The sequence below is a fragment of the Danio rerio genome, chromosome 19, assembly GCF_052040795.2.
Source record: "Danio rerio strain M-AB ecotype USA chromosome 19, GRCz13ab, whole genome shotgun sequence".
NCBI lineage: Eukaryota > Metazoa > Chordata > Actinopteri > Cypriniformes > Danionidae > Danio > Danio rerio.
The window spans coordinates 13,371,642-13,399,403 of record NC_141039.2 but is presented as its reverse complement, the minus strand read 5'-3'; the positions used below and the strand labels follow the sequence as shown (position 1 = coordinate 13,399,403).

Here is a 27,762-nt window from a genome sequence, read left to right as displayed (position 1 = left end):
CATACTGATTTTCAAATTCTATGAATTCGGACATACTACTCGGCTCGCATAGTGATTTTAGCGTACTATATAGTTTGGAAGTATGCGGTTTTGAACGCAGCCTAATTTTGTCTTTTTTTTTCCCCCTATCGTGATGTACATCTGATTCAAACAGTTTCTGAAATCAGAAGCAACGTAGGGCAGTGAAGATTTTGTCCTTTAGCAACAGATTAAGATGTGCTTTGCTAACAAAATAGAGGAAGATTTAAAAGCCACTTTGCTCTCATCATCGTAACCATCTAGTGCAGAATATTTTCGGATGACAAGAACAAGGACGACAGTTTACAAACAGAAATGTATCATATTTGTTCAAACTACTGCCTCCCACAAAGGAAGGGCAAAAACAACCCTCACTGATAGCCCCGCCCTAAAGCCATTCCATGTGACCAGAAGTGAGAAAAAGTCATTTCGGCGGGAGGGAAGGTTGTGGTTTTGATTAAGGATTATGAGTAGGCCCACACGCGCACGCAGATTTTCCGCCGATTTCTGGAGATTTTTATCCCATTATTAATTCTATTTATTTACTTGAGTAAATGTGTAAATATGAATTTATTCAGTTTTTATTCAGTAATTTATTACTTTTTATTTAATATATTAAGGTTTTAGTTATGATACTCCGCTGGATACTCCCAAAATAATTCCGCAGAAATCTGGCGATTTTTACCAAAATTCTCTGCAGAAATAGCAAAAAAACTCCGCAGATTCCGTCTGGCCCTGATTATGAGGGCAAATTAATTTAACAAAATAATGAAGTGCACAGATACATTGTTTATAACAACACTTCTATATACATCTAAAAAAAAAGAAGATTAAATTTGGATTTCATGCTGGCATTAAATGGGCTCGAGCATTTACTTTAAAAATAGTTTTGCTGTTTGTTCAAACTACTTAAAATGAGCTGAATCAACACAATTCTTTAGGGACAACTTAATACTGTTATGTTTAATCCACTTACATTTTTAGAAACAAATAAGTTTACATAATCGATTTGTGTTAGGAAAGCATGTAGCAATTGTGTGGAGCCCAGCATTTTTAAAAAAAAAAAATTTATAATTATTTTTTCGGGTTTTCACCTTTATTTTTGATAGGACAGTACAGATAATTGACAGGAAAGCATGGGGAGCAGAGAAAGGGGAGGGATCAGCATAGGACCGCGCGGCGGAATCGAACCTGGGTCACCGCGAGCACTGGAGTGCATGTGTCGACGCACTAACCACTACACCACTAGCGCCGACGAGCCCAGCATTTTTTAGAGTGCACCTGAAAAAAATCTAATTTTGTCCCATGCTAGTGTTACTATTCAAACCATCCCAGCGGACATACAATGTCATAAGACATTAATATAAGATAGGATTAAGGTCACCAGAACCTCTAAGGACAACCTTATTTTGACGTCCAGTAATGACGTTAAACACGCTGTTATTTAGTTGTATTTAGGTTGTGTTGGAAAGTTACAAAAATATTGTAACTTTAAATACTGACATTTATCCAAAAGTGGTAACGTCCCCACAACGTCAAGCTGTAACATCATTACACGTTGACTGTTTAGTTGTTTTTAGGTTGCGTTGGAAAGTAACCACAATGCAATCTGTCCGACGAAGGACATTGATGTCGGCCTGACATTGGGTTCTGACGTCAACCCGATTTTCATTTCCAAACAAAATGTAACATCCCACGATGTTAGGGTCAATCTGATGTCATGTTGATGTGCTGTGCTTGCTGGGATGACTCTTGTCTAGCTTGCTTTTGACGTTAGTCTCTGTGTTTCTCCCTCAGGTAAGCTGTCACTCGAAGAGTTTGTAGAGGGTGCAAAGAACGACCCATCCATCGTGCGACTTTTGCAGTGTGACCCCAGCAGCGCCGGCCAGTGAATCAACAGCAGTCTCCCAACAGTCATAACCTCTCGTACACAAAATCGTTCCGTCCCATCTCCTTTTGAACATCAACAGAGCCTGGACTCCAAAACTACACCCCTCAGTGTCTGAGGATTTCACACTGAACACCATGTTTGTTTTTTTAGGGTCACTGAGATTGTGGACACTGAGATGTGTCTCTCTTTACTTTAAATAACTCATATAAGGCTTTTTTTTGTTGCTAAAAACACAAAAGGCAGTGATGTAATTGGCATCACTTGTTCATTTTTGGTATTGAAATTAACCCTTAAAAAGGGCTCGAAATATAAACAGAGGTTGCCTGAGATGGAGCTGAAGCGAAAATTTTCCAAGCACGCAAAAATGCACAGAACGATAAAGTAAACACTTTGTCAAAAATCATAGCTTATTTAATAATTAATATTTTTAAGAGTTTACTAAATTAAGTCATTTTACACATATATTAACAAATATCATTCCTAAGGGTTCCTAGTGTTTCAATTACATTCAGCACATACATTTATTTATGAGAAGCACTTGGGCGTTTTTTTTTACTTGAAGTGTTTTTCCAACATTTATTGCATTATGTCAGAAAGCCTGTGCTAGATATTCTTAAAGGGGTATATTTTGTCATGATGGTGCTCCTTTTATGAGCATCCGTATAATCTTTAAAATAAAAATAAAAATACACTTTTTTTAAACTTTAATATTCGCTGCATACTGTAGGACTGACTAACCGTATAGTTGGACGATATCATTAAGCAAAGAACTATTTTCATAGGGACAAATATAATATCAATCCTGCTGCTTCAAAAAAAAAAAAGAGAGAAAACATGAAAAAGTATTAGGGGAAAATGTAGATATAATTTATGGTCCAGTGATACAAATGTATCACAACACAAAAAAAAGACGTTTTCTTTTATTTCAAATAATCCTTTGTACAGTAAAAGCCAATATAGGCACGTTCTGAAAACATAGCCCTATATTACCTTCATGTGGATGGCATCTCCGCTGTTAGCAGTTTGTCCGATTGCTCGACATGTACAACAGAGTTCGAGTCGGGTGAAAAACAGTTCCAGAAAGCACGTAAGACAAAAGCAGAAGCCAAAAAATAAAATTAACAAGTAAATAAGAGGGTGAGAATGTAGTCAAATCTGAAAACCTGGTAAAAATCAGGCGAGGGTTTTTCTTTTTTCTGGTTTGCTTTTCAAAACACTGCTTGGCTTTAGGGAAGTGGATGGGCGGGTCAATCGGTGCTTCTTAAAATACTATTGGTTGAGTTTAGGGAAGGGGGAGGGCAGGAAATCGGTCGATTGGTCAGTCAGTCAGTCAGTCAATCAACAGCGGCCTCTAAAGGAAATACGTGAGAACAGCAGGCGCAAACGGCATCTGACAAAGAGTGCACAGCGGCCTCTGCTGGATTCCCGAAGACAAAACAATCAAAAAGTGCAAATAAACGTACCCCCTGGGACGTATTTTGCTCTCTCCAGACTAGAAATGTATATAATGGTACGTTTTCAGAATGAGCCTGGGTTGGTGAACGCATATCTATTTAAGACTGTAACAATGAACAGCGAAGACCACACGTTTCTATGCACATTCACATTAGACCATTTACTTATCGACCAGCCAACAGAATCCCTTCAGCTTGTTATAATTTCTAGACGCCGATGCAGTCAAAGCTCTGCCCACACAGTCAGCTGTCAAATAAAAAGTACATATTTTAGATGTACCTTAAGACGAAGTGAATGTTGTTTGACATAGGGAGCTGAAGCTTGACTGAATCTTGTCTTATTGAAATCTTGGTATCCGATTCTTATATATCATGGGAAACAGCTTAAATCATTTTGCACGTTCTACATGTGGATCTGCACCTCAAACTGAATGTATTCTCTTCATTAACTGGTACTTTCTGTACATTTCAGGATGTGTGTATGTGGTGCTTTTTTCATGTGTATTCAGTGTTTGTCTATGCATGTATTTTGACCAGCACTTGAGTTGAAAAGAAATACTGTCGGTGACTTTTGAAGCAATTGGGGTGTAGGATATTAATGTGTACGATTATTTCTGCACAACCTCAGGGTTAGAAGTGGTTTGAACGTGCAAGTGTAAATGGATGGCATATGCTTTTTTCTGTCATGCAAATCTGTAGTCCATTATATAAATACACAAACACTCGCTCACATGCAAACCACGTCATATTTGTAAGATGGGTAGCCATTATAAGCTTTCTGTGGTTTCCACTGAAGTTGCTGTGAAGTCAAGGTTGTAATGATCAAATTTATTTAAGCCATTAGAACAATTTGTGAAGGAGCTTGAAATCAAAACTAATCGCTGCTGATGAGTTTTGCTTTTTAAATTCTCCTTAAAAATATATATATTCTTCATTTCTAAACCCCACGAGACAGCAACATGTGGTCAAGTGCCAAACACAGGTAAATATATATGGCAAACCAACAGTGTTCTATCACTTTATGCTGTACAACTGTTATCTGTCAAACTAAATGTTTGTCACTTTGTAGTTTTTATATGGTAACCTGTACATTGTGTGTGTAGGTATTATTAACGCAGGCATCTGTTTTGATTATATCATAAATAAAAATCTGAAATAAACATTTGCTGTCTAATTGTCTCACATGAGCATAATTAAATAGATAATTCACTCAAAGATGAAAATTAATTGATAGTCATAAAGATTTTCAAGATGTTGGGGACTTTTATCTACATTATTTACAACTTCAGAAAACAATCTTGAATATGACTTTCATACTGATCATCCTAATTTAGTTTTGCCTTTATTTGTCACAAAAGCTGTTTACTTGGATTTTATGATTCACCAAGGATTGTGGTTTTAACTAAAAATCTTCTTTAATAATCTAATCAAAGAAAATAGATTGTATATATATATATATATGCTTGATAAAAATAGTTTAACAAAAAGAAAGAAAAGAGAAGTGGTCCATGAACAGAGCCCTGCAGCACCCCAATATCAAAATGTTACAATCTGGAGATCCCAACTTCTGCGAGTAAGCCTAGAGCAGTGGTGTCCAAACTCAGTGCTGGAGGGCCGGTGTCTTGCAGATTTTAGCTCCAACTTGCCTCAACACACCTGCAAGATAATTCTAGAAAGCCTGCTTAAGCTGCAGTCACATTGCACTTTTCTTCCCATAGACTTCTTTTCATACGCACGCGAATAATTCAGACCGGAAACACAAGGTCATGCATTAAGTTTAGAAGGTCACTGTGGTGCAAAGTTCAAGCTAGGTGAACTCTGACCTGCGAAATCGCATCACTTGGATGTGTTAGATGAATCGAGAAATGGAGACGGTTGGCAATGCTTACTTGTCGCTTCATTTAAGGCAGAAATCTATGGGTGACATCACAGATACTACATCCATATCTTTTACAGTCTTTGGTGTTTACCCATACTTAATGACAGGGCATCTACAAACTGCCCCAAGATATTTTCATATATATTTTCCTCTTTATATGCGGTGCAAGTATAACCCCGCTGGTCCTACGCCACACAACCCGCTCCGAGCTGGTATTTGAACCGGCGACCTTCCGCATGGGAGTCGGTTGCTCTAACAAGGAGGCTAAAGACCATAGCCTCTAGCGTCTGTCGCTAGAGCACCTTTAGAGGTCAGAGGAGTGAGGTTTACGTGCACAGCACACACTAGCCTCTGTTACACTCACCCCCCTAAACCTCACTCCCATCCGGGTCACGGCACCAATGTAACCCTGCCAGTCCTACGCCACCCAACCAGCTCCAAGCTGGGATCGAACTGGCGACCTCCCGCATGGAGGCTAAAGAACATGGCCTCTAGACCTTTAGAGGTCAGACGAGTGAGGTTTACCAGCACAGCACACACTAGCTGGCCTCCGATACACAAGTGCAAGATCAATGAGAATCAGGTTCCCGTGTCCTAAATATACAGAGTACACTGCACTGTAGCGACACTCTCCCATAAACAGACACTTCAATCACACAAGAGTCCCAGATTGTGGACGTTGTGGCAGGTTTATTATATCATAATGGATCTCTATACTGCAGCATATGTACTTGTGGGCATCCTCATCATTTGCCATGAGCAGATGAGCAAAAACAGCAAAAGCACATTTATGTGTGTGCACATGAGCGTGAACGTAGTAATGGCATTTGTATTTGGCTTATTCATCTCACTGTGGTATTTGTGATTGGGTTTCTGTTTCATTGTGTCTTGAGTCCTTTCTATTTTGCTTGGATTATCCTGATATCTTTGTTATCCTTCTCTGAAGAGAAATGTCCCAAGAGCGGGCAGGGAGAACTTACTTTAGGTGGGTGGATTGGCATGGGCCGGTATAAGATTCTGACGGTGCTCTAAAATATATTCTTTTTAAATGTCTGGGTAAAAAATAACAATAAAACTTTTTCCCCCTTTTGAAAACAATATTTATACAGTTGAAGTCAGAAATATTCACCCCCCTGAATTATTAGCCCCCTGTTTATTTTTTTTCTCCGATTTCTGTTTAACAGAGAAAGATTTCTTCAACACATTTCTAAACATAATAGTTTTAATAACTCATCTCTAACAACTGATTTATTTTATCTTTACCATGATGTCAGTAAATAATATTTTACTAGATATTTTCAAGACACTTCTGTACAGCTTAAAGTATTAAACATTTAAAGGCTTAACTGGGATAATGATGGTTTGATCTGTAGACTATTAAAGGGCTAATAATTTAGACTTAAAAAATTTTTTTAACTGCTTTTATTCTAGCCAAAATAAAACAAGTAAGGCTTTCTCCAGAAGAAACAATATTATCAGACATGGTGTGAAAATTTCCTTGCTCTGTTGAACATCATTTGGGAAATATTTTAAAAAGAAAAAAAAAATCAAAGGGGGGCTAATTATTCTGACTTCAAGTGTATATATATTTATTAATTTATCTTTTTGTTCATTTTCAAAAAATATTTATAATATTTTGGAGCAGTAAACATGTCAGGCTAAATAATTCAAAGGAATCATTCACTTGTGCTGTCTTCATTTGTTTGAAAACACATTTTTTTTGGTTTTGTTTTTTACAATTTAAGGAACAGGCGCAAAAACAGCTACAATTCCCTCTGAGCTAAACATTGACATTTTCAACAGGGTAAAATAAATAATCTGATGGGTATTTTGACATGAAACTTCAAAGGCACATTTTGGAGACACAAAACACTTATTTTACATCTTGTTAAAAGATCAAAATTGGAGCCCTTTAAGACTTCTCTCTATTCCTTAGTAAACATTTGTCTCAGCATCTTTTTGAACAATGTTAAGAGTAAACTTCTAGCTAAAAACCTTTACTGCTATTTAGTGAAACTCTGAGTAGCAAGATGAAATGTTTTATTAATACAGGCTCAGATGTGCGGAGTAGAAAACTGTTTAAAATGTCATTAACCCAAAGTTAAAAGTGGCCAACTTAAAGGAAAAATTACAAAATCACGTAATAAAAAAGCATTTATTTACACACAAATCATTATTTTCCGAAGTGCCCTTTTACATGACAATAACATTATTATTATTTAAAACATATCATTTGGACTATACTGTAGCTAATATGTCACACTATACACAAGCACTAGAAATGAATTAGACTGTAAGACTGCATGGTTATTTAAAAATGATATAAAATAATGACAAAAGCAAAATCTCCTCTTTCTGGAAAAACTTTGGCTGGTTAGTGTTTACATATGTATAGAATATGTATAGAAACCTCCGAAATGTCATGAAATCGTTTGCATTTGAAACCACTGGAACCACAAAAACTTCACATTAAAACTGTGTGCACACATCATAGCTGAAATGCATCTGAGCCACACTAATTCAACTTTCTTTGAAATAAAAAATAATCAATTCTGATAATGCAGTGCTGTACAGTTCATAACATGCCGTTATTCATGCATATTTCCTGTTTTGCACTATATACGAAAAATTGAAATGGCACAGGTCACATAAAAACAACTTGCAGACCAGAAAATATGTCAGTCAGAACATAAACCAGATCCTACCAAGCTAAAAACAACAATAATATTAACGACAACTTAATAAACAAGTTAAAAAAAACGACATTTACAGTATTGGACACTTTCACAGATCAACAGACTCCCCAAATCCTATTTTTGGCTGCATAAAAGTATATTATAATTTACACTATATTATTATTAATACACCATATTATTATAATACAGTGAATTATAATTTAAATGGACACTTGCTACTGTTCAATATGTTCGATATGATGAAGATGCCTTGTATTTCTTTTCTCGGTAACACTTTATAATAACCATCAGTTATAACTACTTAATAGGCCATTAATAAACTGTTAGTTAATGGGTTGCAAATGACTTGTTAAATAAAAGTTAATAGTTTGTTAATTTTTTATAACTGTGTCTTATAGATGGCTGAGAGATAACTTATGAGCTGTTAGTTAACAAGTTGTAAATGACTTGTTAACTGTATTTTAATGATTTATAACTATACCTAATAAATTATTAAGAGATCCTAAACAAGCTGTTAGTAAATTACTTACTAAAGACTTGTTAAGTATCAGTTAACAGTTTATATATGTTATTGGGACGTTATTCTAAAGTTGCAAATATTCTTCATTTATTAACTGTTAGTAAATGAGGAATAGTTGCAACTAGAATAACGTCTCAATAACATACTTAAGCTATTAACTAACATTTAACTAATATAATAAGTCACACTTTACAGATCAGTTGTTAACCATCTAATAACACCAGTGAAACTGTGTAGAACTTTAATAAAATATTTTTGTTATTTCTTTTGTTTTCATGTTTAGCACCTCATGGGTTTGTATTCTTGTATACTTCTGTTCTGCCAAGTGATGGCTCAGTATGTGTTTCTATACATTAAACACAATGTTTAACATTTCATCTGTGGAGTTACTTTGGTAAAATACAGCACACAGAAAAGCCTATGAGTGGAACAAGGTTAAGATACAAACATTTTATATTTTAGGTATCACATCAAATTTCTGTGGCTTGAACTTGTTCCATCCATTTGCTCCTCTACAAAGTTTCACTGGTATTAGTAGATGGTAAACAAACGATGAACAACTGATCTGTAAAGTGTGAGTTAATATATTAGTTAAGTGTTAGTTAATAGCTTAAGTATGTTATTGAGACATTATTCTAGTTGCAACTATTCTTCATTTACTAACAGTTAATAAATGAATATTTGCAACTTTAGAATAACGTCCCAATAACATATATATACTATTAACGGATACTTCACAAGTCTTTAGTAAGCAATTTACTAACAGCTTGTTTAGGATCTCTTAATAATTTATTAGGTATAGTTATAAATCATTAAAATACAGTTAACAAGTCATTTACAACTTGTTAACTAACAGCTCGTAAGTTATTGATTAGTTATTTATAAGGCACAGTTATAAATAATTAACAAACTATTAACTTTTATTTAACAAGTCATTTACAACCTTTTAACTAACAGTTTATTAATGGTCTATTAACTAGTTATAATGGATGGTTATTCTAAAGTGTTACCCTTTTCTCTTAAATGAAATCCGTTGGAATATCCCAGTGAAATTCAAGCAAGATTATGTCATCAAAACCAATGAGATGTAAGTATATCTATACATGAATTCCTATGAATGGTCGATGAGGAATCCGGCGTGTTTTACTTTCGAAACAGTAGAAGAGTAAAACCGTGGACATTTTTGGCATGCAGGGAATCTTCTAGTGGTGACTGTTTCGAATCATACTTGAGGTCTCTTAAAAATGAGGTAAGTCCGTTTTTTGCTGATGTCAATTCAATCGATGGACAGTTGATATTGAATCTGACCAGATTAGAGTCTTTTAGCTTAAGCAGACTGAACGACAGAAGGGTTTTGTAACCGTGCTCATATTTCCGTTAAAGTGATTTTGTATGCGTCTGCGTAGCTCTCGATATTCAGGATAAACGTGTCCTCGTTTGAGTAGTGCTCGATGATGTTGTCGTCCATGTTCACCAGAATCCTGCAATAAAGATGGCATGAGTTTTTTCATTGTCAATACAGTTGAAGAAAAATGCTAACATGTTCATTTCCAGTATTTTACAAGTGCTGTTTAACAGAGAGAAGATTTTCACAACATACTTATGACCCTGGTATACACTACCTGACAAAAGTCTTGTAGTCGATCCTAGTTGTATTAGCAACTAATAATAACTTGACTTCTAGTTGATCAATTGGAAAAGTGGCAGAAGGTTGATTTTTCTGATGAATAATCTGTTGAACTGCATCTCAATCATCACAAATACTGCGGAAACCTTTTGGAACCCGCATGGACTCAAGATTCTCATAGAAATCAGTCAAGTTTGGTGAAGGAAAAATCAAGGTTTGGGGTACATTCAGTATGAGGGTGTGCAAGACATCTGTAGAGTGGATGGCAACATCAACAGCTAGGCATTTGTGCTGCCCATTACATTACAAACCACAGGAGAGGGCAACTTCTTCAGCAGAATAGCACTCCTCCTCATACATCAGCTACCACATGAAAATTCCTGAAAGCAAAGAAGGATTGCTCCAGGATTGGTCAGCCAAGTCAACAGACATGAATGTTATTGAGCATGTTTGGGGTCAGATTATGGAGGAGACATTGAAGATGTATCAGAGCCACTTCTGATATCAAATGATCAACTGGAAGTCGAGTTATTATTTGTTACTCCTAAAACTTGGATAGGTGACAAGACTTTTATCAGGTAGTGTACTTCAAACCAAATCGAAAAAAGAACTGAAATGATGTAATTTTATACAAAATCTAGCCAAACTGAAGTTCGTTTGTAGTTTCCAGTTCGTAACAGCTCACCAAAGCAAACTTTTTGGGGAGTTCTTTTTGCGTCTAAACACCTTTGAGCAACCACTGGTCTGTGACGATTACGCAATTTGTGGATGTGTCCTGGAAATTCACCTTCTGGCTAATATTAAAGGCAAAGGCTTTAAGATTATGCTTATTTTACCAAAATAAAATCTGATCATGCCTTGATTTTAAATTGTTTAAATAGGACATTAAGGCCTGACGTTGCTTAGATAAAAGTTTTGTCAACAGAAATAATGTACAGCATAGAATATGAAGTCATGGTGCAGTGGACAAGGAATGAATATTGTGTATGACTCCCATGAGCTTGAAGGACTGCATCCTTGCATTTCTGCAATGACTCAAATAACTTATGAATAAAGTCATCTGGAATGGCAAATAAACCATTCTAGCAAGACTCTTAAGCAGGTCGCACACCAGAAGCGTCGATCGGCGCCGCGACACGGCGCGTACATGACAGTTTAAAGTATCACACACCAGACGCGCACATTCGAATGATATTTTACATGAAACTAATCAGATGGCGCTCTGTGGCGCGGCTGAAAAATGAACTGCGTCCTGAGCCGTCGCCGGGCGCCGCCGACAGCCGCCGACTTGCGGCGCCGGTGTGTGTATCCTGATAGAAACCCATGTTTAGAATTCTAAAATACATGGCGCTGCGCTTCTGGTGTGCGACCTGCTTTAGAGTTCATCAAGATTCTTTGGATTCATCTTCAATGCCTCCTTCATCTTAACCCAGACATGCTCAATAAAGATCAATTCTGGTGACCGGGCTGGTCAATCCTGGAGCACCTTGACCTTCTTTGCGTGCAAGAACTTTGATGTGGAGGCTGAAGTACGCGAAGGAGTGATATCCTGCTGAAGAATTTGCCATCTTGTGTAGTTTGTAATGCAATGGGCAGCACAAATGTCTTGATACCTCAGGCTGTTGATGTTGCTGATCTCTCACATGCCCCCATACCCAAAATGTAACCCCAAACCATGATTTTTCCTTCATCAAACTTGACTAATTTCTACTGAAATTGACAAAAGGTCTTTGTCAGGTAGTGTACACCCAGCGCAATACGATGCCAGGCTATTTTCATAACGGCGCAGGCGTCATTTTCACCTTTTGTGCCATGTTATTTAAACAGCAAATGTATATGTGTCACTTTGTGTATTCATGGGCATGCAGGTCTGAAATGGAAGTGTGTTAAGGCACATTAAATACATGGATGTCTTCATTGAAGTGCGTTCACTGTTTCCTTAATCCATGGTCAAGGCTTATTCTTAAACTTTTATTTTCTGCCATGTAAATAGCAAATGAGACACTTTGCAAGTCTCTTAAAGGGAATGGGAGATGAGACTCTAATTGGTTTAATGCACATCAAAACATACTTATAACTCATTAAGAGAATAAGCCCAACCCTTTTTCCATCCAATAAATAGCACCATCCGCTTTAGACTTTGTGCTTGAGTTGTTCAAATAGAGCCCAAAGGTAGCAACATGAATAAACTGGAGGGTTGAGTAGCAGAGCTGGTATAGATGTACGATCACTTAAGGAGAGATTTTAAAGATTGTGGTTGCGCCACGTCTCATATAGTTCTAAATACTGTTCCATTTGTTACCGCAAAAAATATATATATATTGTGGTAAATGATTAAATTAAATTATTGGACGACAGTGCTTCGTTCTGTAGTCATTCGGAAAAAAACATATAATTTCTTAAGGGACTAGTAATATTACTAATTTTGTTTTTGCAATTATTTTTCCAGCCAAACTATTCTTTCAAACAGACTTTCTCGAGCAGAAAAATATAATAGTGAATACTGTAAAAAGCTTTTGATCCTTTGTTTAACTTCATAAAAGAATTACAATTTTACATGGTACATAATGGAGCTTGAAAAAGAACCTTCAAAATCAGGGTGGAAATGACAGGATTAATCCACAAAGAGAAATCCAAAATAAAGGCAAGTATGGAAGCAGGCAGCAAACAATTACAAATCCAGCCAGTCCAAAACAAACAAGCAAACAAACAAACCAGGCAGGAACAGTGAACAAGAAATGTCAGTAACAACTAAACAAGACCTTGCTACTTGTGTGTTTGTGTGGATACTCCAGCTGGTGACCATGACAACAGGTGGGCTAATAATTTTGTCTTCAGCTGTATACATTTACCATCTGTCACTTACCCTTTCTTGCTCTTTTTGTAAATCTTAGCCATTCTGTCAATGGGAACACCATACTTCTCAGAAATCTGTCGATATGAAAAACAAACCACAATTTAATCATGTATCAGAACACCAAAATGATTTGACTATTTACGACAAATCAAAATCTGTTGACATTTTTATTATTGGGCTTGATTATTTGGGTTAAATTTAATGTTGAAATCAATCATATCAGAGCCTCACATTAAAAAGATTTGATTTTAAACCTTTTTATTATAGATAAATATAGATTTTATTTATCTAAATGTTTTTTTTTCCGGATTCAATAAGATTTGATCACATAGATGTGAATAATTATTTACATTAGGTCAAAATCTGTTGTAAGTTTTGATTCGGCTTTAAAAATGTAAGATTTATAGTGTTTATTGTCATATTCACAGTCATATTCATGCAGGCCCCACCAGTGACTATATACATTTCACACTGCTACGAGTGTGATACTACAAAATACAAAATAGGCATAGCAAAAAAAGTATCAACTATGAAATTATATATATATATATATTTGTTTGTGTGTGTGTGTGTGTGTGTGTGTGTGTGTGTAATTGTTTTTTAAAAAGTAGATTAGTTGCAAAGTTGATCTTGATGAGTTTATTATGATTATTAATGATTATTTTAGAGGAAATTGTTTTAAAATCGACATCAACAACACAAAACTTGCACATGCACTGAAACACAGACAGTTCCGATCGCTTGTAGATAGTGTGAGGGTGCATCCGGTGACTTGGCAAAGCATACAGAGGTCAGATGGCTTAGTCGCGAAAAGGTGTTATGCAGTTTCATGCGACTACTTTCTGCTGTGCGCATGTTTTTACATGAGAAGAGCCAGCATACTTTACTGTCACTCTGAATAAAGACACGTTCACTGACAATGCTGCATTTTTGACAGATATAACATCCCACCTAAATGCACTTAATCCCAAACTTTGAGATAGGCAAAACATTCTTCTGATGATGTTCAACAATGTCTCGGCATTTGAAACAAAACTGGATCTATTTGTTCAACAACTGAAGGAAAACCACTTAACACACTTTCCTGTTCTGCAGTTCGTTGCATGATCATTGTCACCCATAGCCTACTGCCCATACCTCACTGAACTTTTACAGCAGTGTTCGCAGACATCAAGGCCATGAAACCTGTGCTGGCATATACTGAAAATCTGTTTAATTGTGACATTCTTTATACATCAGTGCAGGGGCGTAGATTTAGGGTGGACGGTGGGGACATGTCCCCACCAATATCCACAAACTACCAAAATGTCCCCACCAATAATTTAATTCATTTAAAAACATCGCGCTGTCAGTATAAACCTAGACATGCCGAAAGGGTTAAATCACGTTCTCTCCTCCAGTCGCACCGCCCCCAAACACATGTGAACATTGTGATTGGTTGTGCCTTTCCCTGCTGTCATGTGAGTGGCTGCTTTCAGATCATAGTTTCAGATACAAACAGCGCCAAAACAACTGCGCGGGTGGAATTTCCCGATGTGTGTGAGGTGTATGACAGACACACAAGTGAGGATGGAGATAGCAAGAAGAGGTTAACATAAAGAGCTTTTGCCAACGAAAAGTGTAAGTCACATAAACTCAAGTTCGCTACTGAATGAGTCCAAGATGATAATGCCGTTATGCTAGTGTTTTCACCGCTTTTACGTTGAGTCTAACGTTAAAGCAGACTAGTCTGTAAACAATATTCCCTGAAAACTAACTGCAGAATAAACACCTACATGTAAACGTATATGACCCTGTCAGTTCTCCTAATCTCTTAGAGTAACATCCCCAATTTTGGTTGAAACAATTTGTCAGAAAAACTACAGCCTGTGCTCCATCTTTTAATAATACATGTTTAATTTGTACAAAAAATGAACGAAAGTCTTTATTAAACTCTCTCTTTATCAGTTAATAAACAATTTTTTAACATAACACTTTCAGGCCTGTAGCCAGCTTATTGAAAGGGGTTATTTGTTTTCTGAAAAACTGAACCTTTTTGCAGTTTTTCACCTGATTTTCTGTTTAATTGAGGTATAAATAATACATTTTAGTGACATATTAAGAACAAATTTTTGCTGGATAATCTTGTTGAATAGTTATTACAACTACACTTTTTGATCTATCAAAACTAGTTCCTACCATTTGTCAAATTGCTTTATTTACACATTTAAACTGTAAATTTTATTACAGTTTTATAAATAATAAAAATACTTTGAACTAGAAATTAGGACTTTAAATTCTTAGAAAAAAGAAATGAAGTACAGTACAGATGCCAAAACCTCTAAATGCCATGTAAAATGAGCATTTTTCTCAGCCTTGTATATTTATGTTCAGCTATTTCACTTTAACGGCAATGAAAAGAACGTATTTGTCACTATAAAAGAGTCCACACACAGGAGTTGGAGAAAAATGCTAATTTTAGAAGAAAATATTAAATGGCATTTAGAGGTTTTTGCATCTAAACTCTTCAAATATGTAAATATACTTATTTTTAAAAGACAATTTTTTATCATAATTTTCTTTGGGAAATCTGTTAAAACTTGATTTAAATTAAAAACTGAAGCCTAGGCAAATAACAAACTGGCCGGCGCATTCAACCTTCCTCAGTGAGAATTTATCCATTTGAATAATAAGATAAATTCAAACATAATAATAATAATCCAACTGTTGGTCTTTCAAACCACCTGACCCCCCTTGGCTACACGCATGCTGACCCCCCTTGGCTACTCGTCCCCAGTCCCCACCAATGTCAGGTGCAAACCTACGCCCTTGCATCAGTGTCAGTCAGCGATCTCCAGTTAGGTGTCAAAAGAGCTGTACTTGATGACCAGCACAAAACCGTTCTCGACAGAAGGCACAAGGAACAAAGCGCTGACCCTTTTTGGATCTTCTATTCCAAAAGACACATATCCTGCACTAATTCAGTGTGCTCAGAAATTCCTGACCTTCTTCTGATCTACCTTTGTTTGCGAGAGCTCCTTCTCAGCCTCGGCGATTATAAAGTTAAAGCACCATCTAACTGACCAAAATCTGACAGACTGAGAGCAGCTACAAGTGAACAACAAGCAAATCTTAGGGTGCTTTCACCCCTGTAGATCAATTTTCTTTGGATTAAAATTGTTACAATGTTTATTTTTGTTCTTGGTGCGGTTCCCTTTCACACTACTAAATGGACCAAATTAGGTAAAACAAGTCACGTGTGAGTAAACTCTCCTTACATTGGTCAGAGTTTCAGGGTTTATTTTCGTAACAAATACAGGGTTAAGTGCCACAGACAGATACATTGTTATTTTAATTTATAATGATGAGCAATAAGACATTAATAGCGAAAAGTTGCACTTTATTTTGACACCCACGGACATCGAGCCAAGATCATTTCTTTCAGGCAGTCTCGGAACGATAGATTTGGTGTAGATCAAAGAGGATTTCGGGTTTCGCATATGTCACACGAACCGCGCTAACTTCGTAAACGAGACAGGGTTTCAAAACAAACGCCTAGATGTGAAAGCACCCTTAAAGAACTTGTGAAAGGTATGCAGATTCAGGTGTTTCATTAGTAAAAAAAACACAATGAAATCATTTCAATATGGGTCTGACAGATAAAATTTTGTGTCCTTGATTTTGTGTAGAAATTTAATTTTAATTACCTTTTTAATTTCAATAATTGTACTTGATTTAAATGTATTTTTTTAAACAAATGAATAATATTATTTATATTATTATTCAATTGTATTTTATTTGTTTTCATTCCATTCACATTATTTATATAAGTGTATTATTCCTTTAACTGCATGTTAAACTGTAAGACAAGTAATTGTTATTGTAAATATCAGTAATGCTATGTGCTTATTAAGATAAATTAACATAGTTATAGTTTTTTCATATTCCTTTGAAATGCAATATTTGCTTTGTCTCTAAAATCTTCTTGAAATAAATAAAAAACGTTCAAATTTATATAAGTGGCCCCCTGTATATCATGTGATGGACATTTGGCCCTTAACGCCAGCAAAGTTGAGAACCTCTGCAATGCTTAAGTATTTTAGAGTAGAGCACTCCCAACATCAGCAGATACTCACTGCATCCATGAGTCCTCTGACAGTGGGCGACCGCAACATCAGAGCATCAAACACCTCGTCTGACTCCTTCCTCACGTACAACAGCACTGCAAAACAGACACACATTTGTTCAATTGAATCATAGTTCCACTGAGCTTGACATACAAGTACAGCAAAAAATACCAACACAATTTCATATGGCAGTCCATACAAACTATTTAGCATTTTGGTCAGTTGGTGGCTAATTCATTTGAATTTCATTTAATTGAATTTGAATAGATATGTTTATGAGTAAAGTTAAGGGTGACACTTTATTTATTTACTAAAAATCATACCTGTAAATATCAGTACTTTTGAAGCTTTTAAAAGGCTATTTTATCCTAATTTGTCCCTCAATGTGGCATTTTTAAAATAAAAATACATTTAAAATGTAAAATTGTTAAATAATATAAGAATTTAAAATGCCTATTTTCTTATTGAATGTTGAATGTTTCTTATTAAATTTAATGATCTAGTTTAATTCAGTTATTATTCCAGTCTTCAGTGTCCCAAAAAACTTTCTTATTATTAATATGTGTTGAAAAATATTGGTCTGCTTCATATTATGTGGGAATTGTAATGCAGTATCATTCAAAATGTATTAACGATCATAAAGGACATTTAGTTGTTAAATGGCACCTATTTTACCCCATTTTCAAGATTTAAGATACAGTTTTTTTTTCTGTGTCTCTAAAGAGTGTCTGAAAAGTTTCAGCTCAAACACCAATCAGATAATTAATTATACCTTTCAGAATATTGAAATTTACTGCTCTGACCACTTTGTAGCTGTTTATGTTGCCTGTGCCTTTAGTGCTAGCTCTCCCCACCCACCGTTCCCATATGCCTGTCAGTGTGTCTCCGTCTCGGTCAGATAAACAGCAGACATGAAGGAAGCAGATCCCACGTAAAGTCTGTGAGAAATACTACAGTAAGAAATTTCCCAATGATTATTTGATGTATTTGTTGTGAAGTTAAATCAAGCCTTTCTGGGATGAGTTCTGCGAAGTTCATGCACACACACAGCGGACACACACAGCGCACACGTTAAACTCTGCACTGTTAAACTTTGCACAGCAGATGACACATACATGACAATATCCACTGCTGTATAGCTATTCGTTATGTTAATGTACAAAATAAACAATTTAACGTCCAAAACCAGGATAGAAGCGTCTTCTTTTATAATTGTACTGACATGCGGCTGTGGTAATAAAGTAAAGATGGTAAAATTGCTGTAATTTATTACAAACATGCACTGTTTTAAAAAGATTTTAAACTTGTAAAACCCATTCTTGATCACGTGTGATGATGATTGATGATCACTCATCAACTGATCTTTTAATCCTAGTTGCTTTGCGCATATCTTGTCTTGTTGATATGATTATACTTGTTACTACGGTGACATGTAAGCGCATGGCTGTCAATAATTTTTTTGGGTGTTGAAACCGCACTCCTACATCACGCTGTGGTGGGTCTCAAAATAGAAGGGATTTGGATCCTATTTTAATGACAGGCAATTTAAAAAAAGAGACTTATTTTCATCCAACATGACTGTGGACACACTATACCTACACACAGTTCTGTCTAAATAGTTTACTAAAGTTGAAACAAAGACATTTATACTTTAACAAAATATATATAATAATAAATGCTGTTATTTTGAACTCTCTTCTAAACAAAGAATTCTAAAGAACAAAATGGTTTCACAGTTTCTTTAAAACTATAAAATAGCAAAAATCATAAATATAAGAACCATTTTTAATTTCCTAACAATAATAATTAATACCTAACTGATTCACTCAAAACTGACATTGTAAAATAGTTTTATTTTCCATCAAGATTGGTTTGAAAGCCACACATTAGCACAGTAAATGTGTGTATGTGTGTGTGTGTGTTGTGGCCTGACCTCTCTTCTGTGTGTCTTCTCTGAGCTGTTTATGTGGCGGTGGGCAGAAGTCTTCCTCAGATGACCGGAACATCCTCTTCACCAGCACACTCCTAACACAAACAAACAAAGTGACATCATGATTCTCTCTGAGCAATCAGATGAGCAGATTTCCTCCTCAGTCCATCTCATGCCAATCACCTGAACACAATTTTTTGATGCAATCATGAATTCTAGGAAATGAATAGCCATTTGTTTCAAATTGTTTGTGCCTTTTCATTTTTTCAAGTTTTAAGTAGACAGTGCTCAGCATAACTGAGTACACCCTATTTTGAAAATGATTATTTGTATCCATTTCACAGTGTATATGGGCAATGTATTTTTGGTGCATTTAAACAAAACAGATTTATTAAACAGATATTTTTATTAAAATAATATTTTAGTCACTAAACATATTTTAAAAATTGAAAAATTATACAATTAAATTCTAGCTAAATATTGAAAAAGATACAACCTACAAAATTTCAACAAAATTTTTCAATGTTTTTGCTTCCCTTGATTTTTCCTCTTTTTAAATTCATTTTTAATATTTTTCTATAACATATACGTTTGGGTGCACTAGTTTTTGGACCGTTATCGTACGTTATTTTGTTAGATAAGCTCCAGATTTATATATGCACACATATAATATTGTATAACTTCCTATTAAAAATATGAATTTAAAAGAGAGATTTGGGTGGGGTGTACTTATATATGCTGAGCACTGTACATGTGAGCATAATCAAGATGATTCCCATTCACAATAATTGGAAAAATCTAATAAGTGCTGCATTCCAAATGCCGGGCCAGTAGTTGGGGTTTAAAAATGTAAAACAAAAAACAAACAAACAAAAATAAATATGGCATCCCAGTTTTAGTTTTAAACAAAACAATGCCATAGTTAATAGTTTATAATTTAATAGTTTTGATAGTAGAATTTTCTAAAACTTGCAACTGTATACTAGTTTTTGAAAGTTTGCATTTTCAGTTGGACAAAATGCAATGTAACATAAAGATAAAAAGTTTTTTAGCACCACTTATTAGCTGAGTTTCCGTTGCTGTGCTGATGCACATTACGAAGTATCCTCATGAAAAACAAGTGATGAGAACACAAACTTTCAAATAGAATTCCTTGTAAATTTGCAAAAATATTTACAGAGGTCCCTCGCCATAATGTGGTTCACCTTTTGCAGTCTCGCGGATTGCTTTTGTGCAATTGGACTTTTTTTTACAGTCCATTGTGTTCTGCGTCCTGACCTCCATGGCATGTCTCCTGTACAGTACAAAATGCGTTCAGCTTGCCAGGTTTACATAAATCCCAACATTAGGGGCTCTATTTGTCGAGCCAGTGCAAAGTGCAGGGAGCAAAAGCATTAAGGTTATGTCCGAATCCACTTTTGCTATTTTAAGGATGGAAAAATCTGCTTTGCGTGTGGCGCATGGTCTAACAGGGTTGAGCTTATTCTCTTAATGAGTTATAGGTGTGTTTTGAGAATAAACCAATCAGAGTCTCGCATTTCCTTTAAAAGTCAGTTGCATCGCACCATAGAGCATTTGCTGTTTACATAGCAGACTTTGTAAGTGGAAAAACTGAACACTTCACTAGCGAGAAAACAGTTAAACGGAGCATGTACAGCGTGAGAATGAGAGATGAGCATCCTAATTCTTCAATTTCACTTTCACTCTTGCGGATAGGGAAACGTGTTGTACACACAGACATCCATTAGCCTATACATAATTAATTTATTTTGTTAAGCACAAAGATTTGTTTCAAAACTATTTCTAAATTCAGTTCTAATTTCCAGCAAACGAATAAATGAACAATAATAACGAAGTGTGGTCAAAAAACTAAGTTATATCCAAATACACATGCTGTGCCCCATATGGTCTAAAACCAGACAGGTGGGCATATCTAAGCTTGTTTTAAATAAAACAAATATAAATTTGCATATAATAAATAATACTCCTAATAATACAATTATACAAAAGCAAATTGTCATGAATAAACTAAAAAAGCCCCCCGAGATGAAGAAGGCATGGAGGAAGTGGTTTTTATATTTATGTAGACTAGAAAATAATAATTTTTGTAATATTTTAATCCTTTAAATATTTTTCATTTGTAAAGATATTTGCGTATTGCTGTACATCATGTGTGTATTAAGCAACGTTTAAGCGAGGCGCACAAAAAGCGGCTTTGATCTGGTCTATTGTGCTGTCTATTAAAGTTCCTCAAAATAGCAACGCACCAGCAATGCGCCTTAACACACCTCCTTTCTTAGAACAGAACGCCTATGGGCGCACATATGAGCGCAAATGCATTTGCTATTTTAACAGCGTGGTGCAAACCGTCAAAACGACTCTTGCGCCGAGCTGAAACTAGCAAACAACAATTGCGTCACGCCTTGTGCCGCATTGAGCTATGATAGAGCCCTAGCAGTGTGACTCTGAAGTGCTGCACTGTGTGTTTGCAAGTTTTCTCCCCAAAAAACCCCATAATATCAACAATACCTTCTGCACCGTCAAAGGCACCCACGGTAGCACCCAAAAGGCAGAAGAAAATCCTAGCCATTGCACAAAAAAGTTGGACTTCTGGACATGCTTAAGGAAGGTAGAAGTTACATGAGTGTTTAAACGAGAGAAACATGTGAAAATGTTAATGTCTGTCTGAGAAAAGTGTTAAGTGAAAAGCTATAATAATTGTAGAAATTAAAGCTGATGTGGATTTCACCTATTGCAAGTTATTTTTAGAACATAACTCCCGCGAATAATGAGGGACCACTGTATTTATAAATATTATTATAGACTTGTAATGACAGGGTAACTAACTTTGAACATTACACCCGCATGGTGAACCAAATATCTCGATTATGCTTGCCTTGTTTGCTGTTGGCTACTAGGTTACCAATACTACAGTAAACCACTCTAACTTGACACCTAATTCACATTTTCCCCATTTTTTGTGAACTTAGGAAAAATGGGAACCCAGCTATTTTCAATAATGAAAATTTAGCATGATTATTACGATGTTCATGGTGATTTAAGAACATTTTCTTTTTTAAACCATAAATACTAAAAGAAAAACATGAAACTCACCCCTCACATTCAATTTCCTCTGTATTGAATGCAAATACCTGCAAAAAGATGCACATGGATTTCAAATGAATCTCCTGTGAACATTTATACTCTCTGTAACACTGAGAAGAAGCCTTTAAACAGACACTACAATGACCAGCCCAGCACACATCCTTCCTACTAAACAAATGTCACCAAAGTATCCAAGATACACACAATCACACGCTTCATGAGGAGGCTAACAGTGACCTTTCATGTCAGGTTTTGAAAGGTCAGTGGCTCTCTAATAAGTCTCAGTCTCATTACACACACAATGAACTGCCAAGGTCTTCATGACAGTTCTTTAATGAGCCTTTTTAGACTTCAGGAAGTAAACTCTGAGAGCATTTCTTAAGCATCTGCAAAATAGCAGAGGTTTTTTACACACACACACACACACACACACACACACACACACACACACACACACACACACACACATATATACAAAAGGTGTGATCTGGTCATTGAGTGTGGGTTTCAGAATGACTTATACCTGGCCTGCCCTCTGTAGGTTCCCAAAGTGCACATCCGGGATAAAGAGAACTGGCTGGGCATCCAAATCAGTCATCGTTTTGAAGAGGGTGCTGTCACATTTTTTCGGGACAGTAACGGTCCCGCTGCCTCCATCCTTTCCTGATGGGACAATGTCAATTAATCATATTGATAATAACAGTGGTGACTCATCCTGAACTACACAATCTTCTGTCCAATCATATGTTACCAACTGCCACAAACTAGTAAAGCTTAGCTGTGATTAGGGCTGAATAATATATCGTTTGAGTTTCAAAATCGCAATGTGTGTGTCTGTAATAGTCATATCGCAGGATTGGATTATTTATTAAAGATCAAAAATGATTTAATATTGTCAGCGCCAGTGGTGTTGTGGTTAGGGCATTAACACATGCACTCTGGTGCTCACGGCGACCCGAGTTCGATTCCGCATCGTGGTCCTATGCCGATCCTTCCCCTCTCTCTGCTCCCCATGTTTTCCTGTCTATTCTCTCTATTTTTTTATCCAATAAAGGTGAAAACCAAAAAAAAAATTATAAAAAAAAAGTAATTAAATATGATCATTTTTAATATATATGCATGATGGCCACGTTATTTAACATTTAATTGTTTCATTTCTGTACTTGAATAATGTAAAACATGAAGTAGTTTATTTATTTATTTATTTATTTATTTATTTATTTATTTATTTATCTATTTATTTATTTATTTATTTATTTTCTTTCACAGGCTACGCAGTGGCGCAGTAGGTAGTGCTGTTGCCTCACAACAAGAAAGTCGCTGGTTCAAACCTCAGATGGCATTTCTGTGAGGAGTTTGCATGTTCTCCCTGCGTTCGTGTGGGTTTCCTCCGGGTTCTCCGGTTTCCCCTACAGTGAATTGGGTAGGCTAAATTGTCCATTGTGTGAATGTTTCCCAGGTATGGGTTGCGGCTGGAAGGGCATCTGCTGTGTAAAAACGTGCTGGATGAGTTCATTCCACTGTGGCGACCCCGGGTTAATAAAGGGACTAAGCCAACAAGAAAATGAATGAATGAATAATTTTTCACAATTCATGCAGACACACTGCACAAAAAAAGACTTGATCATGTAAGTCGATCTAAATTAGTAGAATTTGCACAACGTGTGTATCCGCAATAGTCACATCGCAAAGATATGCAATGTCCAGTCTGAATTATAATTGCCCAGAAGCTACAGAAATGTATTTAATCACTCTATTTATATAGACTTTATATGATTTCTGCAGGCTGCACTGTGGCGCAGTGAGTAGCACGACCACCTCACAACAAAAAGGTCGCTGGCTTGAGCCACGACTGGGTCAGTTGGCGTTTCTGTGTGGAGTTTGCATGTTCTCCCCGTGTTCATGTGGGTTTCCTCTGGGTGCTCCAGTTTCCCCCACAGTCCAAAGACATGCGGTACAGGTAAATTGGGTAGGCTAAATTGTCTTTAGTGTATGTGTGTGAATGAGTGTGTATGGATGTTTCCCAGTTATGGCTTGCATCTTGAACGACATCCGCTGCTTAAAACATGTGCTGCAAAAGTTGATGGTTCATTCCACTGTCGTGACCCCAGATTAATAAAGGGACTAAGCCGAAAAGAAAATGAATGAATGAATGATTTATGCCAAAAAAAAAAAAACATTTCTAGAGTATTTGTCTTGTTTCTAGTCCAAACATCTACATTTCAGAGCAAAAACTTGAAAAAGAATATTACGCTTAACCCACTGGCAGATAATTTCCTTAAAACAAGCAAAAAAAAAACAAAAAAAAAACACTTTATTTTTTTTAAAACGAAACAATATTTTTACTTGCTCTCAGAATGTTTTTGATATTCAGACTAGAAACAAGACAAAATAAAGTAAGAAAAGCTTTTGTTGCATTGTGATTATTTAATTTCTCAACATAAAACTGGTAGACTCCCCAGAAAACCGTCAAACAAAGCTATTCAAATTATCGTCTGAAACTGTATTTATATCGCAATATTTATCGCAGAAAAATAAAATATCACAATATTAGATCAATAATCTAAATTAATAAAATCTTTCCAAATAATAATTCAAATCATCTGGTCAAATGATATTCATTTCGCAATATATGTATTGCGGCCCAAAAGGAAAAAAAAGAAGGAATAAAGAAACAAAAAAGGGAACAAAGCAATTTATCAGAGGGCAGGGGTGTCCAAACTTGGTCCTGGAGGGCCAGTATCCTGAGTTTAGCTCCAACTTGCTTCAACACACCTGTCAGGAAGCTTCTAGTCTATCTAGTAAGAGCTTGATTAGCTGCTTCAGGTGTGCTTGATTAAGGTTGGAGCTAAACTCTCCAGGACACCGACCCTCATGGACCGAGTTTGAACACCCCTGCCCTCTAATAAATCGCTTTGTTCCCTTTATGTTTCTTTATTCCTTCTTTTCATCTTCTCTTTCTTAAATAATAAAGAGACTTTAGCTACATCAAATCTTGGGCCGCGATACATATATTGCGAAATGAATAAACATAACCGCTTTGTTTCTTTTTTTGTGGCCTGAGTTTGGACACCTATGTCATAGGGTTTGATTACAGTATCAAATCAAAATACATTTGATGTATATTATTTGAAATGCCATACTTACATACTTATTCCCAGGGCCATTTATATGGAAGTTGATGTTTAGCTGCGAGTAACTAGTTTTTATAAGATGAATTATTAGCCCTATGCTCAAACCCACAACCTGAAGGACTAGGACATATACACATAACCTACGGACAATTTAGCTTACCCAATTCATCGACAGTACATGTCTTTGTCTTTTCATGACTGTTTCCACATACACACCCTTACACTGGAATACAGCCAGGTTTGATCAGGTATGAATGTGTTCAGTGATCAGATCACAAATAGTCCTCCAAAACACATTACGGCACATTACGTTTAAATTATATATGCATTTCTCTGCCTTAAAACTACACATATATCAAATCAAAAAGCTGTATATTGTACACTGTTGTTTTTTCAAATATCCATTCTTGCAGCCACCAGAGGGAAAATCATTGACTGCACACAAACATCCTGCTTAAAGCTTCCAAAGGCAACAAAAAAAGTTTAGTATTGTTAAACTACTGAGATATTGTAGATAATATTGTACATAATATTGTAGTGTTGGTAGCATGTCAAGATGCACTAAATCCAAGGCAATTACACCTACTAGTAACTATTAAGTATCAAATTAATTTAGAGTTTAGTGCTTGTAACAAATACTGTAACAAACTTATTGGTGATTTAAAGAGGGTTTCGGCAGGTAGATACCAGAACACCCGGAGAAAACCCAATACAGGGAGAACATTCAATCTCCATACAGAAATGCCAACTGACCCAGCTGGGGCTTGAACCAGCAACCCTCTAGCTGTAAGGTGACAGCACTACCCACTGAGCCACCGTGTCGCCCTAGCAATGTCATACTTTTTCCCAAGGTGTCACACTTTTTTGTGTCAAGTCTTAAGTTAAACATGAGTGTCTCCATAAAGTGTATCTCCTTTACAATTAATTTCCAGTTGTGTTATTATTTCTCATAGGCTCGAACAAATTCTCTCATTTCAAGATATGATGAAATGAATGAATAATCCAATTCTTCTCCAGTTATCTTTTTAATTTCAATAGCTATTTCACACCAAAAAAATCTGTATTTTGGGGCGAACTCAAAAAAATGTGATAATGATTAGCCATTGAGGTTCCACATTGTCTCCAACAAAAGCCCAGACTTTCTATACCCATTCGTAATCCTGACTGTTTATGACTAAAGAATCTCATCAGATTTTTCCATCCAAACTAACTGAAGCCTCTTAATTAAACTTTTGTTACGTATTTTTGGGGTCTGTAATTGTCCAAATTGTCTCCTTTCTTTCCTGATAAGAAGATGTCAGTTGGACAAATTAATGATAACAATGGTGACTCATCCTGCACCCCACAAGCTTCAGTCCAATCGTATGTTACTAATAGCCACAAATTGATAAAGTACAGCTGTGATGTAACTAAAGCCTCTTGATTACACTTATTTTGTCACATACTTTTCAGACCATAATTGTCCAATTGCGTCCTTTCTTTCCTGAAGATATGATGTCAGTTGAACATAGTGATAATAATTATGGTGACTCATCCAGAAATACAAAAGCTTCTACCCAATCATGTTACTAACTCCCGCAAACATGTAAAATATAAGCTGCTTGATTATTTCAAATGATAGCCGATCATTTAATTGGAAATATGTCAAAACAGGAAATCACATTGTGTGTTCTTTAAAGCTTATGTTTATGAACAGGAAATGTGCTTCACACCTTTTGTCTTCTTGCGGTTTTGTTTCCTCTCCTCATCTCTGATCTTCCTCTCCGCTCCCTGAGCCACAGAATGACAGAAAGGCATACAGAAAAGAGAAATTAGAAACACTAGCATGTCTGTAATGACCACAAGGTGGCGCTAGAGTCATGGAGATTCAGACCAAGAGCACACAATGACGTCTAAATGAATTCACCTGACCCAGTAAAGCTGTAGATTACTGCACTGTGTATTATATAGGTGATGAAGCATATGGAGTGCTGAGGAATGACATGTTTTTCCAGGCCAAAATGAGTTTCATTTGGTTTCACTGTCCTCAAGTTAATGGATTTTGTGAATGGGATTTTGATTGAACTGACAAAATAAGGTCTGTGTTTAACACAAATTCAAGAAGTTATCTCATTTTTGGAATATATTTAAAACCATTTTTTTTAATCATTTGATTATGTGAACAAAATGGACGTTACAGTTCCTTATATATCTTATTTCTCCAAAATAATCCAACAGCCAATGGAAATATCTCAAGGGAACTGCATTATTGTTTCTATCATAACAGTTCTCCATGACTGTTTCCACATACACACCCTTACACTGGAATACAGCCAGGTTTTAGATTAGATTCAACTTTATTGTCATTACACATGTACAAGTACAATGCAACGAAAAGCAGTTTTATTAGGTATGAATGTGTTTGCAGTGATCAGATCACAAATAGTCCTCCAAAACACATTACCGCACATTACGTTTAAATTATATATGCATTTCTCTGCCTTCAAACTACACATATATCACATTAAAAAGCTATAGATAGAATATGCAGCCACCATATTCTATC

General features: G+C 35.9%; 2 protein-coding genes across 10 annotated transcripts in view; one reads left to right on the top strand and one right to left on the bottom strand.

Moving 5' to 3' along the window:
• ncaldb (neurocalcin delta b) overlaps positions 1-4,523 on the top strand; it is a 29,051-nt gene extending 24,528 nt beyond the window's left edge. For 3 of the 8 annotated variants that reach the window (XM_087294354.2, XM_087294355.2, XM_087294356.2), the window contains one exon: positions 1,816-4,523. In XM_087294354.2, the coding sequence (XP_087150480.1) occupies positions 1,816-1,910 (95 nt within the window). In that variant the 3' untranslated portion in view covers positions 1,911-4,523. 8 annotated transcript variants of the gene reach the window in all.
• Positions 4,524-7,378: 2,855 nt separating this feature from the next.
• grhl2b (grainyhead-like transcription factor 2b) overlaps positions 7,379-27,762 on the bottom strand; it is a 57,634-nt gene continuing 37,250 nt past the window's right edge. The window contains exons 10-16 of one of the 2 annotated variants that reach the window (XM_087293762.1): positions 26,930-26,987; positions 22,607-22,746; positions 22,093-22,130; positions 18,982-19,073; positions 17,058-17,143; positions 12,952-13,016; positions 7,379-9,939 (exon numbers count right to left, since the gene is read on the bottom strand). In XM_087293762.1, the coding sequence (XP_087149888.1) occupies positions 9,825-9,939; positions 12,952-13,016; positions 17,058-17,143; positions 18,982-19,073; positions 22,093-22,130; positions 22,607-22,746; positions 26,930-26,987 (594 nt within the window). In that variant the 3' untranslated portion in view covers positions 7,379-9,824. The remainder of the gene's footprint in view (positions 9,940-12,951; positions 13,017-17,057; positions 17,144-18,981; positions 19,074-22,092; positions 22,131-22,606; positions 22,747-26,929; positions 26,988-27,762) is intronic. The other variant, NM_001083072.1, reaches the window with a different exon arrangement.